The sequence below is a fragment of the Gavia stellata genome, chromosome 28 (assembly GCF_030936135.1).
Source record: "Gavia stellata isolate bGavSte3 chromosome 28, bGavSte3.hap2, whole genome shotgun sequence".
In the NCBI taxonomy this organism is placed as follows: domain Eukaryota; kingdom Metazoa; phylum Chordata; class Aves; order Gaviiformes; family Gaviidae; genus Gavia; species Gavia stellata.
In genome coordinates this window covers 2368936-2387324 of record NC_082621.1, presented here as the reverse complement: position 1 = coordinate 2387324, position 18389 = coordinate 2368936, and the positions used below count along the sequence as shown (strand labels likewise).

The 18389-nt window shown below is 62.8% G+C and overlaps 1 protein-coding gene across 1 annotated transcript; it reads right to left on the bottom strand.

The window, feature by feature from the left end:
- Positions 1 to 239: 239 nt before the first annotated feature.
- On the bottom strand, positions 240 to 11619 carry SP2 (Sp2 transcription factor). Its single transcript, XM_059830494.1, has 7 exons — positions 11599 to 11619; positions 5973 to 6048; positions 4396 to 5349; positions 3497 to 3797; positions 1134 to 1308; positions 862 to 1055; positions 240 to 407 (listed from the first exon to the last, which is right to left on the bottom strand). Exons 2-7 carry the CDS (start codon positions 6033 to 6035, stop codon positions 307 to 309), a joined length of 1788 nt encoding a protein of 595 aa, XP_059686477.1. The 5' UTR covers positions 6036 to 6048; positions 11599 to 11619; the 3' UTR covers positions 240 to 306.
- Between the last annotated feature and the right edge of the window lie 6770 nt (positions 11620 to 18389).

Sequence of the window (18389 nt, the reverse complement as noted above, 5' to 3'; positions counted from 1 at the left end):
GCGCGCAGCCCCCTCCGTGCCCGGCTCCGGCGTGGCCGTGAGACGCTTTGCCGGGCTCCGGGCCACCGCCGGGCCACCCCATGGCCCTGGGGATCCGCAGGGAGGATCAGCCCCTCGCAGCCTTCAGAAAGGGCTTCTTCTGCGTGGGGGCCCAGGTGGCGGAGGAGGAAGGGCAGGAGGACGTCCCCGAGGGCTCCTCTCTGCACGCGGATGCGGCCGGGGACGCTGGAGTGCTGCGGCGTCGCAGGCTGGTGCCCTCGCAGGGTCTGTCCGCGCAGCCAGGGAGCCGTGGGGCAGCTCCCGGCCCTACAAGTTCTTGGTGACCAGGTGGGTTTTATAGTGCTTCGTCAGGTGATCGCTCCGCATGAAGCGTTTCTGGCACTGCGCGCACTCGAATCGTTTGTCACCTGCGGGGAAGAGCAACGCCGGTCAGGGGGTGGCAGCCGGCGTGCCGTGGCCCTGGCAGCACCGTCACCGACCTGCTTTTGTCCCTGCATTCCCCTAAACCAGTCACGGTCAGGACAGCGGGGACCTCCTGGGGTGGCAGTGACACCCCCACAACAGTTACCCTTTGCAGCCACTCCACCCCAGCCCCTTTCCGTGACACCTCTGTCACCACCATCATCTGGAGAGCCCAAAGGCAGCAGAGACCCCCCCAAAGTTCTTCAGTCCCTCCCAGTAACTCAGTCACATCGCAAGGAGAACTTGCGGTGGCCCAAGATCATCCCAGTCCTCGGCTCAGCACATCCCGTCGGCTCTTAAGAGGCTCAGGACCCTGCATGGGTTGGGGCACGATTCGGGGACTGCCCTGGGAGGGGGGCCGCACTGTGATGCCGAACCGTGCCCTGCGGGGCCACAGACCTGTGTGCGTGCGAGCGTGCCGCTGCAGCTCGTCGCTGCGTGTGAAGCGCTTCCCGCAGAAGACCCAGTTGCAGACAAAGGGGCGCTCGCCCGTGTGCAAGCGCACGTGAGCGCGCAGCAGCGAGGTCTTCCGGAAGGTCCTCCCGCACTCGGGGATGTGGCAGATGTGCTTCTTCTTCCCTGGGTCCCCCGGCCTGGTGAGGAAAGCCACAATTAGCCTTGGAGACGGGTGCTGGTCCCGCAGGGCTGCCCCTCTCCCGCTCCGTGCTCACCTCTTCTCCCCGTCCTTGCAGTTGGGGCAGGTACACGCCATCCGCCGCCTCTTTTCCCCCGGCTGAATCTCTCCGGACAGCGCTTGCTCCATCTGGAGCTGGATCTGGGTCGGGCTCAGGCCGCTGATGGTCAGGTTGTTGCCGGACATGTTCTGCACAGTCAGCTGCTGCTGGCCTGGGGAGGAAAAGGGGGGAGTCAGGCTCTGCCCCTCCGCTCCCGGGGGGCCGCGCAGTGCCCGCACGCCGGTGCCCGACACGTCTGTCCATGCTCCTCGCGTGGGTCCTGCCGAAACCCTCCAGAGGCAGCTGGCCGGAGGAAAGACCCTCCCCGCGTGCGGGATGGGACACCCTGGGTCTGGACGCCCCCAGCCCTGCATGCAGCACTGCCACGGCCCCCCTGCCCCGCCATGTGCTGGTCCCCAAGCGGGGCCGGTAAGTCCCTTTTTTCTGAATATACTGTGCGGTTTTTCAAAGTTTTCGGTTTGACCCTTCGGGGTGGGGAAATGACCAAAGAGGAAACAAAAAAGAAACTTTGAAAAAACGTGCAATATATTGACCAAAAAAATGGGACTTACCCCAGACCCTAAGGGCCGCTCCACGCTCAGGCGCTCAGGAAGGCGGCAGCCTGGGCCTTGCACAGCACCCGGCAGCCGTGATGGGGGCTGGAAAGAAGAAGAGGGGGTCAGCGTCAGCAAGCGGGATCGCTGCTCTCGGGGCAGCGGGGAAGGAGGAGGAGGAGAAGTGGGATCTGACAGCGGAGCAAAGAAGGGGGGACTACAAAGAGGGAGGATGGGACTGGGGCTGCAGGTAGAGCAAAGGTGCCACCACATCCACTGTGAGGGAAAGCGTGAAGCCGGGGGTCGGAGCAGCCCTTTGGCAGCACTGCGAGACACAGGGCTGCTTGGGAGGCAGGCATGTGCTGGCTGAACCCTGGCTGAGACCCGACTCAATTTGTTTCATTGATGGGCAGCAGCCAGCAGGTCCTACCGGTCCCCTTGGCAGCCGGGGCTGCAGCAAGGCCCCCGCCAGCCTTGCGGTGTGTTGCAGGCAGCAGTGCAGACAGCAGCAACATCTGCCTGTGGCATCTCCCCGACGCTCACGGCTGGCCCCAGATTTACACGCGAAGCAGCAATTAAAAACCCCCTTAAAAGCAACCCCAGCGAGGCCGGCAGCCCGCTGCGGAGCACGAAACCACGCTGGCCCGTGTTTTATGCTGACATCGTTTAGTCAAGCAAGAAAGAACAGCTTCTGACTGCAAAACCGAGCCGGGACTCCTGCTGGTTCTTGCTGAGAGAGAAACCACCGCACGGCAGCAGGTCTTTCTGGATCAGAAAGCAGATAATCTTCCCTCAGACACAGCTTCCTCCCCTCGGCTCCCTGGTGGCAGCCCGCGCCACTGGGACTGGGCTGGGGAAGGTTTGCCGGGCAGGAGGGGAGGACAGAGCGGCTGCCGGGACATGTAACTCCTGGCAGCGGGGAGATGAGCAGGCGATGCAGGGACAGATGTGCACCAGTGCTGTCTGCAGCTCACAGACCACTACAGCCACTGGCCAGGGCCATGTCTGGCTATTTTTGGCTTAGGGAAGACGCTTGTCCCATGAAGGCGAGGGGCTGGGCTCACTTTCAGGGAACGGCGATCCCTCGCTACAGAGCTCGGAGGAGCACAGAGCTTCTGTGTGTGAACACACCTCTCCTGGTTCGGCTACTGGAAGCCCAAACCAACAGCCACAGCACCCAGCAGACGCAAGGAGAGATGTCCCAGCCCCGGGACCGGGAGCTGGCAGCGTGATCTGTGGTAGGGGCTGCTGGCCCAGAGGTGCTGCAGGAGGGAAAACCCCGGCGCACCACGTCCCTCTGCCTGGCTGGATCCCAGCTCTCCGGAAAAGACACCCATCTCGCCCCAAGGGCCTGGGCCTGGCTCAGCCTTCCCCCTGCGCAGAGCTCAGGAGCAACCAGAGCTGGGCTGGGCTCTCGGGCAGCCTCAGCCCCTGCGCTCAGACATGTCCTGCAGCTCGGCACAACCACACAGCCTGACCCTGCAGGCAGCTGTCTCCGCTAACCGCCCTCCCTGACACAGCTCACCAGGATGGGCTTGGAAACACCCGGCAGAACCGCCAGAGAGACACCCTATGAAACACTCGGGGCCTCCTGGAGCAACGACAGGAGCTAGAGAAGCTGATGACATCTAACAGTCAGCAACATTCAGCCTCAGGGTGCAAGGGATCTGTTTACAAAGCTGCAACACCCCAGCTGCAAAGCGTGCTGCTAGAAGGGGGGGGCTTTCTGTCCTCCGGATCGGGATCAGGGAGCTGCCTACGTGCTGCTGTCCCTCCCACCCCATCGCACAGCACGGCACAGCCCACCTCCGGTGTTGGTGATGGTGACAGGCACGCCCTGGACTTGCACGCCGTTGATGTTGATGGTCTGCATGGCCTGCGCCGCGGCTGCCAGCTGAGCTGCGTTCAAGCTGATGATGCCTCCGGCGGGGGCGATCTTTGGCAGAGTGCGTTCCTTGCGCGTGGCTGGTTTCTTGCTGCTGCCCCCCGTGCCGGAACTGCGGGACACGGGGCTGCTGCAAGAGGTCCCAGATGGGGCCACCGTCATGGCTGGGGCTTCCTGGAGCAGCACTGTCTGCAGCTCACCCGACGGCGTTTTGAAGTAGACCTGATGGGAGAAGAGGGATGAGACCAGCCACCGCCACCGGGCAGACCCCGCTCCGTCGCGACAGCTGCCCTCCCCACACAGCCCAGGAATCTGGGCCTGTGATGAGCCCAAGAGCATAAGAAGTTGCCCGAACATCTGAAGACCCTTTGTGGGCCTCCTGAAGAAGGTCCTGGCCTTGCACGGCAGCAAAGGGCTGCTTTGGCCCGGCAGCCTGGTTTCCAAAGGCAACACTAAAGACACAGTCCTGCAGGCCGTGAGCCCCACTCCCCCACCTCCCTCCACCTCCCAGGAGCTTCTGAGCAGGGTGGCTCATCCCAACCCAAGCTGGTGGCACAGCAGAGGTTTCAAGGACACCACACTCATACAGGTCCTGTAAAAGCAGGTGGCCAGCAAGAGACTTTAAAGCCCTGTGGAGGGAACAGCTGTGCTCCCAACCCTTCTTAGACATCAGAGAATCCATGCAAGCGATGCCTAAACTGGATGCCAAGTTGAGGATGTTTGGCAGCTCACAAAACCCTTCAGCTTTTTAAAGCCTGGGTAAGAGCTCGGAGGAGAAACAGGGCAGAGGGACCTTGCAGGAGGACACAGGAGGTGGTACCTGGGTAGGAGTGGGTTCCGTCGTCTGGATCTGGAAGTTCTGGGAGGATTTTTGGGGGACGGTGGGGAGCGTGGCGGAGGCAGCCTGGACCACGCGCAGGGCCTGCTGCGGGATCTGCACCACCTGCGACTCCTGCTTGGGCTGCACCACCTGTACCTGCTGCACCACAGCCGGCTGGCCGGAGCCTGGGCTCTGCACGATGAGCAGGTTGTTGCCCGCCTGGATGATGTTCTCCGCCGTGGTCTCTATTAACACCGTCTCCACCTGCTCGGCCACGGCCATGGCGGCGGGCTGGGCAGGTGACATGGCTTTCTTTCGAGTCTTTTTGCTGGGCTTCGAGGGGCTCTCTGCAAGGATCTGAGCCTGTGTGCCCGGCTCAGCGGCGTTCACCAGGTTGTTCACGGGTAGGGTAAGAGTCACGTTGCTGCCGCCGGCTAACTTGACCACGTTGCTCGTGCCCTGCACCGGTGACGCTCCACCCTTCTGTGCCGGAGCCGGTTTGATGGGCACAGGCTTGTGAGAGGAAGAGGAAGGGGTGAGGATTGCTTGATTCGTGCCCGGAATAATCTGGATCTGGTTGGTGAGGTTGGGCTGGACCTGGATGGTCTGTCCCCCCGTGGCCTGGATCTGGGGCACCGCCTGGTACTGGATGTTGGCAGACGAGCGGGTGCCCTTGTTGATGACAGTGGGGTTCTGAATGGCAAAAACCAGTTGCCCCCCAGGGTAGGAGGTGCCGACCTGAGAGCCCTGGATCTGGAAGAGGTTCCCTTTCGACGACAGGATCCCAAAACTGTTCTTACCGGAGCCCAGAGGGAGCGGAGCAGGTTTGATGGGGACGAGTTTGCGAGGCGTTGGCTGAGGAGGGGCAGGAGGAGTCACGGCGGCTTCCACTGCGGGGGGACCGATTTTGCTACATGTCGCTGCGAGGAGGGCAAGAGGAGACGGCTGGGAGTCCTGGGGAGCCAGGAGGGAGACGAGTGAGTTAGAGACAGGAGCTTGTGCCAAACATCTGGAGATGGAGTCAGCGAAGGAAAGGGTACACGCTATCGAAAGCAATCTAGTCCATGCCAATGAGACACCCCTTATTAAGGGAGCTGCTTAATTACCCATACCACGTGTGCCTTTAGCTCACCCTAGTCACACTACTTTTAGCCATCAGGATGGCGACTGCCTTTTAATCGCGTGGCTGTCTTCTCACAACCTCTATAAAGCTGCAAATACCCTGCAAGTCTGCTGGTATTTACACCCATTACACACACCCTGGAGTGTTTCATCCAGTTTTCATTCCAAGACCACCTTGTGATATCAGCTGCTAATGCGACCCAAGAAGTCCTTAAGGAAAACACACTGCAGGGAGGAGAAACACCACTCCGGAAGAGTTGGCGTTGGGGCTGGGAACAAGTCCAGAGCACGGCTCCCCAGCCTGTCCTGCAACCACCCCTCCTCCTGACGCGGCAATGCTGGCTACGGCAGAGGCAGGAGGGGCCAAATGATGCAGTGTTTGCTGTCCTGCACCCCAGGACACATCCGTCCACCCCAGTGGGGAGCCAGGAGCCCGCCAATGCCCCTGTACTCACCTGGGCAGTGGAGGCGGCCGGCTGCAGGTATTCACTGGGGCTGACGGCAGCAGTCGCAGCCATGCTGTCTCTTGATCTGTGAGAAGCAAGCAGAGAGATGGAGGAGTAAGACCAGCAGCAAAACCTGAGACCGCAGCTCCTCAGTGTGCCCAGTCCAAGGCCCCGATGCCCAAGGGACTCTCCCGGTGTCTCCCTGCATCGCCCAAAACGTCACACCTCACCCACACGCCTCCAGTGGGAGGTTACAAAGGGGCTAGAGAAATCTCATCACTCTCTCCCCGCACTTTCCTTTGCCCTTTGCTCACCACCAAAGCGAAATGCCAATTACGGTGAGCAACCGGCTGCAGCCCTCACTCATTTGCCTGCACCCCAGCACAGCCTTGATCTGAAGCCACAGCCCGCCCCGAGCTGACAGAGACCATCGCTGCCCTGCACAGCCCCCCGCTTCAAAGCATGGCAGGCATGCCCAGCTAGCTGACAGCCGACAGCCTCCTGCTGCCTCCCTGCCACTTGTTTTTCTAACTTTGGGAATCTGAAAGGACCGAGTTTTGGTACAGAATTGTGTTTTTCAAGGCTGGAAAAACACTGTTTCAATTATTTTGGATTGTTGTCGGTGCTGAGTGTTTGTAAGTCATTATGTAATTATAAGGTCACTTCGGGGAATAAAATAAAGCTGCTGGTGCTGGCTGGCAACAGGACCTTGGGAGGCTGAGAAAAGCCGTTGGCGAGCGGGGAGGAGAGAGCAGCAGCAGGCAGCACGTGAAGGAGAGGAGGCGCCTGCGGGAGCCAGGGCCACGGAGCCTACAGCTTCAACGGGATCTGCACGCTGGGGAGAGGAGAAAGGCAAAGTTACGGCAGAGGAGCCGGTCGCTCGAGGGCCTCGGCAGGCAGAGGCGGGCAGGGAAGGCGCAGGGCAAGCGGCCGCAGCTCCTCTGACGGTGCGGTGGGAGCGTGGGACGAGGCAGGGCCAGCCCAAGGGGCAGCTGCGAGGATGGGAATGATTTGCTGCCCCTGCAGCTTTGCTGCCTTCCTCTCTCGACACTTTCCTCAGGGAGAGCGAGTTCACAATCTCCGACGCTCATCACTTCTGTTGCCCCGAACGCCGCAAAGCAGCAGCACTGAGGCTGAGGCTCTTCTTGCCACTGGGGCAGCTACAACAGTTTCTTTTTAAAGGTTTAATAGGGTGAAGCCAGGGAAAAAGACTCCTAAATCCTCACAATTTGCTAAATCTTTTGTTCTGGACCAGAAAGACATTTCATCTTCAACATTTCCTTTGGCAAGTTCCCCAGTCACCCCCATCCAGCAGTGGCTGTATGGCTCAATAGCTTGATAATATTTGCCTAGACAAGGTGCCAAGGAGAACTTGTCTGAGCTCGAATGCTGTTTATTATTGCTGCTGACAATGTCCTGACTTCAAATGGGGAATTACGGCCGTCTGAGGAGTACGGATGCTTGGGGTTTACTCAGGGCGTCTCCGAAATGCAGCCCCGGCACAGGTGAGCCGATGGAAAGCCAGCGCTGTGGTATTTACAGAGATGCTTGGACGGCAGGAGCGATGGGAAGCGCTAACAGAGGACGAGTAGCACGATGAAGATACGAAGCCCGAGATGGCTTATAACACATTGTACCAGCCAAAAATTATCTGTTGTCTAAGCACAGCGAATGGCTTTTTGCTGCTCACAAGGACCGGGCAAGAACAGCATCCCAGGACTGTGGCAGAGCACTGGTCTCTGGCTCCGAGCAAGTGAAGTGAAGATTTGGCACAGGCAGAGCTGCTGTTTAACAACCTCACGCTCCTGCCCGGAGAGCTGCGGGAGAACCAGAGTTGGACGAGGCTCTACACGGACGGGGAAAACTAGGTGTGGGTTTTGTTTCAAAGGCAGCAAACTCCACTCTCCACAGCCCGGCATGGCAAAGGCTCGGCTGCATCACTTGCAACGGGGGCAAGAGGCATCAGCACAGGCTGGCTGAGGGCGACAGGGCCAGCACCCAACCTCAGAAAGGGCAAATTCAACCTTGTTTGAAGCATCATCTGCTGCCAACATGTGGCTGCAGGAGCCCCGGGCAAAAGGCACGTCTGCATTGGGAAAATAAGGGGGTTCTTTCATTTTGAAACTGTCAGCTAGCAGGGACGGCACAGGAGGAGTACGCGTTGCTGTCCATTGCGGGGGCCAGTCGGCACATCTTAATACAGCTTAAGGCTGGGAGAAAAGTCCTCTAGGTAATTGAGATGCAGCCAACACTCGCATGAAGCCAAAGGTGAGGGCCCTCAGCTCCCCCTGCATGCCTCAGCCATCCTGCGCAGCATGGACCAAGACAGACGTCTCCTCCCTGGGAACGCGAAGCCTTTCGCCAAACAGAAAGCCACTAAGAAACCGGGCGATCGGGCCCCGGGCCAAGTCACCAAGGAGCCCGCTTCCCAAAGGCAAGCAGCTCGCCCCTCGCCAGCACAGGCTCCACGGCTCCTCTCGAGGCACCACGGAGGCTCCTTCACAGCCCCGCTGCGACCAAGCGTGTAAATCCCTGGGAAGAGTCAGGTCAGAGTCCCAGGCGCCTGGGACAGCATCCCATGGAAATTATTCGCCCCGTTCCTTAGCGAAGGGCATCCATTCCCTTGAAGCCACTCGCTGCCGCTTGCTGTGGCAACCTCCTGGAGACGAAAGCATCAGACGCTCGCACCCAGTGAGCTGGCCTGCGATAAAAGGACGCTTTCTTCCCAGAAACCCGTGAGCCTGTATGGCTGCCCGAGTTCAACGGCTGCACCCTCCCTTTCAGCAGAATTAGGGCACTGCTGAGGATTAACAGCCCTGACTACAAATAAGAGCAATGCTGAGCTGGCCAGAAAGAGAGACACATACCAGGAGAGATCCCATTAGCCCCAACAAATAAATAAGGATAATGACTGGGGGAGAAGCCCTGTGTCGCTGCAGTTGCAGTGTAATCCCTCCACAAGTTTCTCACTTGTACAATTTACGTCCGAGTCCAGCAGTGACAGTTTCACATCCTGAGGGTGTAACGTGATATAAACCTACTCACAATGCGGTGAAACCAAGCGGGTACCAAAGCACACGGCTTCACTCTCCGGGTGTTTGCCCAGGACAGAGCAGGGAGTGGGACTGTCACTGCCTGCGGGGAACATTTCTGGATCTGCCCTGGGGGATACGGACCCTTCTGAGAGGCAGGAGCTCCCCTCCAGCACCCTCTCACAGATGTGCACCACGAAACCGTCACCCGCTCTGTGTTACACACTTATTCACGCCCCATGAAGAATTTGCTGAGCAGTTCAGGTCCAGTTTGCCCTTCTGTATACTCCCAGTCAAGCCTCAAGTAGAAGAGGACTCTCCCTTAAGGCAATTAAAGAGCACTGATTCATAAAATTAATTTTTCTCTGGCCACCTCCTCTTCCTCTGCTTGTCACAAGTGCAGTTTTTTATGGAAACCATCTCCCTACAGACTGGAAACAACAGCCTTCTCACCCCTTGCCTGCCTTCACCCCTGTAAAAGCGCAAAGCAATCAAAAACTCAGTGATTTCTGGCTCGAGAACCGTTTCCTTTATTATGCTCCTCAAACGAGCACAACCAGGACTCATTCCTGCCCCAGGACACACAGACCAAGCGCCTTGTGTCCCGACCAACTGACCAGATACCCTCACATCTGCGTGACAGCGCTTCAGAGCTCTCAGAGCCCACCGTGAGCTCACGGCACACAGAAAAGAAGTCCACAGGACTCAAGCGATGGACCTATAGGAAGAGAAAACTTACCAACCGCGCCAGCCCATGAGACCCCATGTCCAGCCGGAGGAAACGCCTGCTAGCAGCCAGCTGGACCGCTCACACCAGCACGATTGGTAGGTTTGCTCAGAGGCGGCTCCTTCACTTCTCACAAGAATTTATTTACTTTGGAAACTGTGCCATTATCTTCAATATTCTACAAGAGATATAAAGGGGAGAGATGTTTTTTTTCCTTCCTAACCAGGACAAGCCCTTCTCCTCAGGGAGCTGCCAGGCAGTCCTCCGCAGGATCTACGGCTTCCAGCTCAGCGGAGGAGCCTGGGACAGAGGCAAACGCTGATGAGAAGGTACCTGCCAGTCCTCAGAGCCACAAACAACGCTCCGTCCTGCAGCTGGAGCAGTGCAGGCACTTCTACGCAGCTACAAAACTCCCTTTCGGGGGCTCTGGAAAAGTTTTATATATTTTAGACCACAATTTCAAGCCCTATCACCACGATATCCTTGTTACCTTCTCACAGCCCCTCTCTGAGAGGGGAAATACCACACCAATTTACAGACAAGGCACAAGCTTTCAGTCCAGGTATTCCAGTTGCAGGGGAGTCTCTGCTCCCCAAAATACCCTTCCCGTCTGCCTGACAGATCTTTTTTTGGGGGTGCGGGGGAGTGGACACGATTCTAACTTTCAGCACTCAGTTTAAGCCAATTGACACACCTGATCCGAGTTACCGTGGTTTTAATTAGCACCTTGAGCATGAAGGTGAATCAGAGTCCCCTAAAATCCATGAAAGACCTCGGCAACTGCAAAAAACCACTCAAGATTATGAAGCTAAGCACAGTCGTAGGGGAAAAAACCACGCCGATGGCAGCAGCCCCATTTGTTTGTCAGGGCCATAAGCAAGTATTCAAAGTCAGGCAGAAAGGAGCTCAAACACCTGCATATTTACATATTAACAGCAGGAAATCAAGCAATGTCTTAGAATAAACTGGCCAGGATTTCTGTTGTTGTTATTAACTCCTGGTCTGACTCCGACACGCCTGTGACAGCGCAGGCGTTACAGCCACTTGCCAACATCACAGTTTGTTTTCTCCTTCCCTGATGCTGGGGGGAAATTCCCTGGCGCTTTGTCTGCATTTAAGGGGGAAGAAGAGGAGAAGCAGCTAAAATAAAGCGAACCAGGATGGGCGCACTGCCAAGGATGCACAAGCACTCTGCAGAAGGACCAGCCTCGGGAAGATGGGAACAGCTCCTTGTTTTGCACATACAAGGAAGGAGAGGTTTTGAGGTGCGGGAGCAAGCAGATCGCGGGGCACCCTCGAGCAGCAGCAGCTCCCCCAGAGCGACAACAGGCCCCGGGTGGAAACTTCCAGCAGCATCAATCTGTGGCTCCCTGAGCGGCCGAGATCCTGTTGCACTGCACATCCCCAGCGACCAGAGATAACGCCCTCGGTCCTCATCTCCCTGCTGCACCCCCAGCCCCGGGGCAGCCCCCCCCAACCAGTGCCCGAGGGGATCGAGCCCAAATCCCTCTCCACGTCCCAGGGGCCAGAACGGGATGGGGCTGAAATGCCCTTCCCCACACAGCCGCCCCAAACACACAGCAACACCCCACCTACTCCACACCCCTCCGGCTCCCCCCAGCCCCATGCATCCCTCCCCAAGAACTGGGGCAGCTTCCCACCCAGATCCCCGCCGCAGCACCCCACCCCGCTGGGCAACGCGCCCCCTCCACGCGTGGGGGCTCCCAGGCCCGGGAACCCCCTGCGCCCGCGGCCCGGGCACCCCCGGCCGGGTCGCCCCGAACGGACACACCTCCGCCCCCCGAGCCGGGCACCCCTCGGCCCTGGGGGTCCCCTACCACCGCCCGGGCACCCCTGGGCCCCCGCCGCCACGTACCGGGGCACCCCCCGCACACGGCCCGGGCCCCCCCGGCCGCGGGGCCGCCCCGCCCGGCCCCTCCCGGCGGCGGCGGCGGCGGCGGTCCCCGGGGAGGCGGGCCGAGGTGGCGGGCCCGCCCCCGACCGGGCCCCGGCCCCGGAAGCGCCGCCCGCCCGCCCGCCCGGCGCTCGGGGAGGGCGGGCCGCGGAGGCCGCACGCCCCTTCCGGGCCCGGCGCCACTGGCGCTGCCGCCCCCTGCGCCGCCTCCCCCCGCTCCAGCGCGTCCGCCCCCGCCGCGGGCCCGCACAGACCGGCCGGAGCGGCGGCGGCGGCGGCTCCGACCCCCTCACGGCGCCATCTTCCTCCTCCGGGGCCGCCCGGGCACCGCCCTAGGTGACCCGCCCCCTCGGCTGTCTCTCGACCAATCTGCACCCGGCTTGCCGGCACTCTGGCCAACTGACGGCGAGATGCTTTATCGTCGGCCAATCCGCCGGGGATTGGCGCTTGATGGGCAGCTCCGCCGAGCAATAGGACCCGTGATGGAGTGACAGCTCCGCCAATAGGCGCGGGCCTCCGGGGTGACGGACGGAAGCAGAGACCCAATGGGAGGGCGGATCTCTGATTGACAGCACAGCTGGCTAATGGGAACAAGCCCAGCCTGTCGCCATCCGCTGATTGATTGACAAGCCTTCGAGGCCAGGGAGGCGGACTTCCTCGTGGGCGGGAGCCACCCAAAATCCACCTCTCGGTTGGTCGCAGCCATCTTGATTGACATGCAGAGAAGACAATGGGAGACGCGAGGCCAACGAGCTCCTCTTGTGATTGGCCGCGCACCTGTGCGGGGGGTCTGAAACGTTGAAGCTTGATGACGGCAGCGGGGTCCCCGCGGGGGCGGGGAGTCCCGGGGATCCCCGGGGGGTCCCGTCGGTCCCGGTCCCCCCCCGCAGGCCCCGGCCCGGCCGCTCCTGGGACCCCCCGGCGCCGTGCGGGTGCCCCGGGCCGAGACCCTCCCTCCCCCCCGCGCTGTGCCACCGGAGGGCCCGTGGGCCTGGGGGTGTCCCCGGTGCTGCCCCCCCCAAAGGCCCCCCAAGCCCGGTGCGGAGCAGGGCCTTCCGGGGCCCCGTGGGTGAGCCCAGGCCGGGCCTCCCCCCTCCCGCCACAGATGGGGAAACTGAGGCTCCGCGGCCCCCCCCCCCCCCGGCCCCATCACCCCTCCCTGCGGGCTGGCCTGGCGCCCATCACCGTCCCCTCAGGCTCCCCAACAAAGGCGGTGTGGGGCAGCCCCGGACCCCCACCCACCAGGCCCTGCACCCCGGGGGGCAGCCAGTGGGGCAGAAAACCGGGGGGGCCCCCAAGCCTGGCGGCAGCCAGCCCCGTTGCTCCTGAAGACCCCCATCTCCCCCAGGGATGGGGGTACCGGGGGGGTTGGGGTGCCCCATCTCCCTCCAGGGGTTGGGGTGCCAGAGGGGGTTGGGGGTCCCCAGTCCCCTCGCAGGGTTTAGGGTGCTTGGGGTGGGGAGGGTCAGGGTGCTTGGAGGGTGTGAGGGTCCCCAGTCCCCTCGCAGGGTTTAGGGTGCTTGGGGTGGGGAGGGTCAGGGTGCTTGGAGGGTGTTGGGGTCCCCAGTCCCCTCGCAGGGTTTAGGGTGCTTGGGGTGGGGGAGTCCCCAGTCCTCTCGCAGGGTTTAGGGTGCTTGGGGTGGGGAGGGTCAGGGTGCTTGGAGGGTGTTGGGGTCCCCAGTCCCCTCGTAGGGTTTAGGGTGCTTGGGGTGGGGGGGGTCAGGGTGCTTGGAGAGTGTTGGGGTGCCCAGTCCCCTCGCAGGGTTTAGGGTGCTTGGGGTGGGGGGGCTCAGGGTGCTTGGAGGGTGTGGGGGTCCCCAGTCCCCTCGCAGGGTTTAGGGTGCTTGGGGTGTGGGGGGTCAGGGTGCTTGGAGAGTGTTGGGGTGCCCAGTCCCCTCGCAGGGTTTAGGGTGCTTGGGGTGGGGTGGGGTCCCCAGTCCCCTCGCAGGGTTTAGGGTGCTTGGGGTGGGGAGGGTCAGGGTGCTTGGAGGGTGTGGGGGTGCCCAGTCCCCTCGCAGGGTTTAGGGTGCTTGGGGTGGGGAGGGTCAGGGTGCTTGGAGGGTGTTGGGGTGCCCGGTCCCCTCGCAGGGGGTGCCCAGCAGCTCCCAAGCTCCCCACACCCCCAGCTCCAGGGCCACCCACCCCACCACAGCCCCAGAACCGAGGGGCCACCAGCCACCCCGGTGACCGGCTGGGGGGTCCCCGGCGGCTCCCGCCCCCCGACCCGGTGCCAGGCCTGCCAGGCCCCGGGGTGCCCAGCTGGCTCCAGCCCCCACGGGACCAGCACCTCCCACTGGAGCCAAATAATTGCTCGGTGCTTTGTTGTGCAGTGTCTATGGCCCCGGGGCCTTCATTTGTGGGAACTTGCTGTGGCGAGTGCCTCCCTTTTAATTACCTCCCCTCCTCATGCTCCTGCTTACTCACCGCCTGGCACCGGCGCCTCCGACCCCCGCCTCGGCCCCCGGCCCCCCGCCACCCCGGCCTCATGCGGGGGTCCCCCGGCGGCGCGTCTCGGGGTGCCGGTGCCGTGCTTGGATGGGCAGAGCAGCCCGCGTGCCTGGGTCCTCGTCCCGCCGTGGGGCGAAGGCAGGTGGGGGCCCGGCCCCGGTGCGGCAGGTGGAAGGGGAGGGTTGGGGCTGGGTGCCTGGCGGGGTCCCCTGGGTGGGGGCCGCCCACGGCCACCCCCGGGACCCGGCTCCGGCCAAGCTCGTAAACGCTGCGGGAGGCACCGCAGCCTCCGACGCTTCTGACGCCGCGCCGGCGTCGTCCTCCGCATGCCAGGGGCACGGGGACGCACACGTGTGGGACGCGGCTACGCCGTGGTGCTGCCTGCCCCTTACCCCATTTCTGACCCCATACCCCAGGAGCGGGACCCCACCTTTGGGGGGCACCCTGGGATCCCCATCCAGCATCACCACCCTCTGTGGAGGGGACCCCAGTGTGGGGGTCCCCGTGGGCTCAGCCCGCAGCAGGCTGCACCCCAGCCGTGCCGGGGCGAGGGAGGGGAGCGGGGACGGTCCCACAGTGGGACCCCGGGCAGTCAGCAGCTGGCGGGAGGCAGCGGTGCCCAAGGGCCAGTGCCTGGCTGGGCGCCTGCACGGCCTCAGCTCTGCTCCCGGCGCTCCCGCCCCGGCTGCCGGGACAAGTCCCAGCTTGACGCTCCCTGCCTCAGTTTCCCCAGGCGGGCAGTGACGCCAGCTCTCGGCTGTGAGCCCGGCGCGGACGCGAGCGCGGGCACGATCACTGTCATCGTCCCTGGGAAAGGGCCATCCCCACGGCACCGGCCAGACCACCTCTGTGCAGCGGGCTGGGGATGGGGACGTGGGCTTGCGCAGCAACGCTGGGATGGGGACAAGGGTCTGTGCAGCGAGGCAGGGGATGGGGACACACAGGTTGGCACAGCAAGACTGGCACAGGGACACGGGGACACAGGGACATGGGTCTGCACAGCGAGGCAGGGGATGGGGACTCAGGTTGGCACAGAATGGCTGCAATGGGGACATGAGGACCCAGGGACATGGGGACATGAGGACCCAAGGACTCGGGGACATGAGGACCCAAGGACTCAGGTCCATGCAGTAAGGTTGGGACAGGGGTGCAGGTGCGCACAGCAAGGCAGGGACAGGGGGACACAGGTTGGCACAGCAATGCTGGGATGGGGACATGGAGATATGGGGACACAGGAACACAGGGACATGAGGACACGGGGACACAGGTCCATGCAGCGGGGCAGGGACCCCTGCAGAGCCAGGCTGCACCAGGAGGACCCAGAGGACCTGGAGCCAAGACATGGGGCAGGAGCACGCCGTCCCCTGTGGTCCCCATCCCTGCAGTCCCCATCCCTGAGCCCCCTGCCACCCACCCCGTGCCTCGTGCCAGCTGGATGCGACCCGGCACGGGAAGCGCGCCCAGGCCCACGCTCAATTACGGCAATTACGGCACCTCCTCAGCCGCCAGCCCATCCCTGCGCCCAGCCAAGGTTGTTAGCCATTCCTAAATGGTTTCTGTAAAGAATTAGAAAGTGGTTTTGTGGAGGCTCTTCCTGGGGCGCAGTGAGCGAGGGGGGGACGGTGCCGTCACCGCTGCCCAGGGGCCTGGCGTCCGCCCGGCACTGCCTCCCGCCCCTTCGGTCCTGCCGGGAGCAGAGCTGTTCCCGCACTGGCCCCTGCTTCCCCCGAGCCCCATGGGGCCACTGGGGATGGAGACGGGCTGGCGTGGGGCCCCGTGGCTGGAGGGGTGGCCAGGTGCCCCCCATCAGCCCCAACCTTGAGGGTGCCCCAGCACAGCCCTGCGTCACGGGAAGGCGACAGTGGCATGACCGAGTGGACCCTGTCCCTGGTGTGGTTATGTGGCCCTGTCCCCTGTGGCAGCCACATGTCCCTGTCCCCAGTGTGGCCATGTGCCCCTGTCCCTGATGCAGCCCGGTGTCCCATCCCCGGTGCAGCCATGTATCCCTGTTCCCAGGGCCACTGTGTGTCCCCATCCCCGGCACAGCTGCATGTCCCTGTCCTCAGTGCAGCTGCGTGTCCCCTCATCAGTGCAGCCACGTGTCCCATCCCTGATGCAGCTGCATGTCCCTGTCCCCAGTGCATTTGTGTGTCCCATCCCCGGCACAGCTGCATGTCCCTGTCCTCAGTGCAGCTGCGTGTCCCCTCATCAGTGCAGCCACGTGTCCCACACCCGATGCAGCTGCATGTCCCTGTCCCCAGTGCATTTGTGTGTCCCATCCCCAGTGCAGCTGCATGTCCCTGTCCCTGGTGCATCCGTGTGTCCCATCCCCGGTGCAGCTGCATGTCCCTGTCCCCGGTGCATCCGTGTGTCCCATCCCTGGTGCAGCTGCATGTCCCTGTCCCCAGTGCATCTGTGTGTCCTATCCCCGGTGCAGCTGCATGTCCCTGTCCCCGGTGCAGCCGTGTGTCCCTGTCCCTGCTGCAGCCCAGTGTCCCATCCCTTGTACAGCCACATGTCTCCATCCCCGGTGCATCCACGTGCACCATCCCCGGTGTGTGATGCCGGGTGCTCCCCACTGCCGTGCCAGGCAGGTTTCCCCACGCGGTGACTGACAGCCAGGCCGGTTGAGCGCAGATAGGCAGGGAGATTACATGGCACTAATTAAAAGCCGTATTTAAAACTACACCGAGCCGTCAGCTCCGTCGCCACGTCGCAGAGGTCGAGTCCCGACAGTAATTCCTGCTCCCGGTGAGAAACGCTCCCTCCGGGCACACCACGACCTGGCACGCACAGCGGGTAGGGGAAGCCCATCGCGATAATCCCGGTAGATATCTCTGCCAGGCAGGCAGGTGCCCTGCCTTCAGCTTGTCCCCAGGGACCAGGCGGACAGCCCCGTGCCAGCCGTCGTGCCCCCAGGGACGCAGCTACTGCTGCGTCCCCGGGGGCACGACGGCTGGCACGGAGCTGCACCATTGTCCCCATGATGGCACGGCTTGGGTACTGGGACAGGACTGTGTCCCCCCCATTTGCTTTAGTGGCCAAAAGGCTGCTGGAGCGATGGGGGCTGTGCCAGGCTGTGCCCTCCTGGTGCTGGCATGGGGATTTGGGACCCCATGCTGGGGGTGACAGCGGTCCCACGGGGTCCCAGTCTGGGCTGAGGGATCCCAGACTGGGTGCCGGTCCCTAGGTTTGGTCACCCATGGGTGCATGGGGTTGTGACTGACCCATGGGGACTGTGACCCCCCCTATGGGGCTGTGAGTACCCAGGGCCACCCCGGTCCCTGACCCACCCAGCATCGTCCCCACCGTGTCAGCCCCGGCAGGCTCGGGGTCCCCCCCAGCTCCCACCAGCACCCCTGGCTGCACCCCACAGGGGGTTCAGCGTCAGCCCAGCATCATCCCCCCCGGGGCTGTCTGGGTGCAGGGCCGGAGGCAGCACCCCCAAAACCTCGGGGGAGGATCTGGGCGCTTCGGCTCTCCCCGTCTGAGACCCTGTGGCCACCCCAGGGGCTCCCCCCCTGGGCTGGGACAACCCAGACGGCACAGCCCCATGGCACCCGCTGCAGACCTCCCTGGGCGCTCCCCCCGGGCACCCCGCTCCTGGGCACCCAGCCTCCGCAGAGCTCAGCACCCACATGCGTGGATGGGTGCACACACACACGCACATGGACATGCACAGGCACAGCGCGGGGGGCTCGCACACCCCCTGCACGCGTGGGCACATGCATTGACGTGACACCCCCTGCACACACACACACAGAGAGGCATGCACACGCATGCACACGCATGCACACGCTCCCAGCGCCAAGCCAGCCCCGCTCCCCCCACAGACACCAATTTGTTTTATGGCAGCGGAGGAAATTGCCGTCCGTTCCCTGAGCCAGGAGCCGTTTGAAGTGCACTGCCCCGGGGCCGGGAGGGGCCTCGGCTGTCCCTCTGTCCCCCAACATCCTCCTGGGACCCGGGGGGACATCTCTCCTCCTCCATCTCTCCATCCCCCTGGCCCTGGGGGGACCAGGAGGTGCCTCTCCTCCTCCATCCCTCCATCCCTCTGCCTATCCATCCCTCCATCCCCCCACCCCTATTTCCCCCTGGGGACAGGGGTGTCCCCAACCCCCATGTGCCATAGTGCTGTACCCCCCCAGCTCAGCACTGCCTGTGCCCATGTCAGCCCCTTTCATCTCCCCGTCACCCATCGGGGTGCAGCGGGGGCCATGTCCCCCCTCCTGGCAGGGCCAGGCCGTGCCCAGCTCTGGGGGCAGCGATGGGGCGAAGGTTGGGGGCACGGGGGGAGGCTGCTG

Bases quoted from the DNA above. Each gene is read 5' to 3' on its own strand.
- SP2 (XM_059830494.1), bottom strand. From the start codon at position 6,035: ATGGCTGCGACTGCTGCCGTCAGCCCCAGTGAATACCTGCAGCCGGCC. The intron at 3,798-4,395 runs GTACCACCTCCT...TTCTCCCATCAG, and splicing joins CGGAACCCACTCCTACCCAG to GTCTACTTCAAAACGCCGTC. The intron at 1,056-1,133 runs GTGAGCACGGAG...TTTCCTCACCAG, and splicing joins TGCAAGGACGGGGAGAAGAG to GCCGGGGGACCCAGGGAAGA.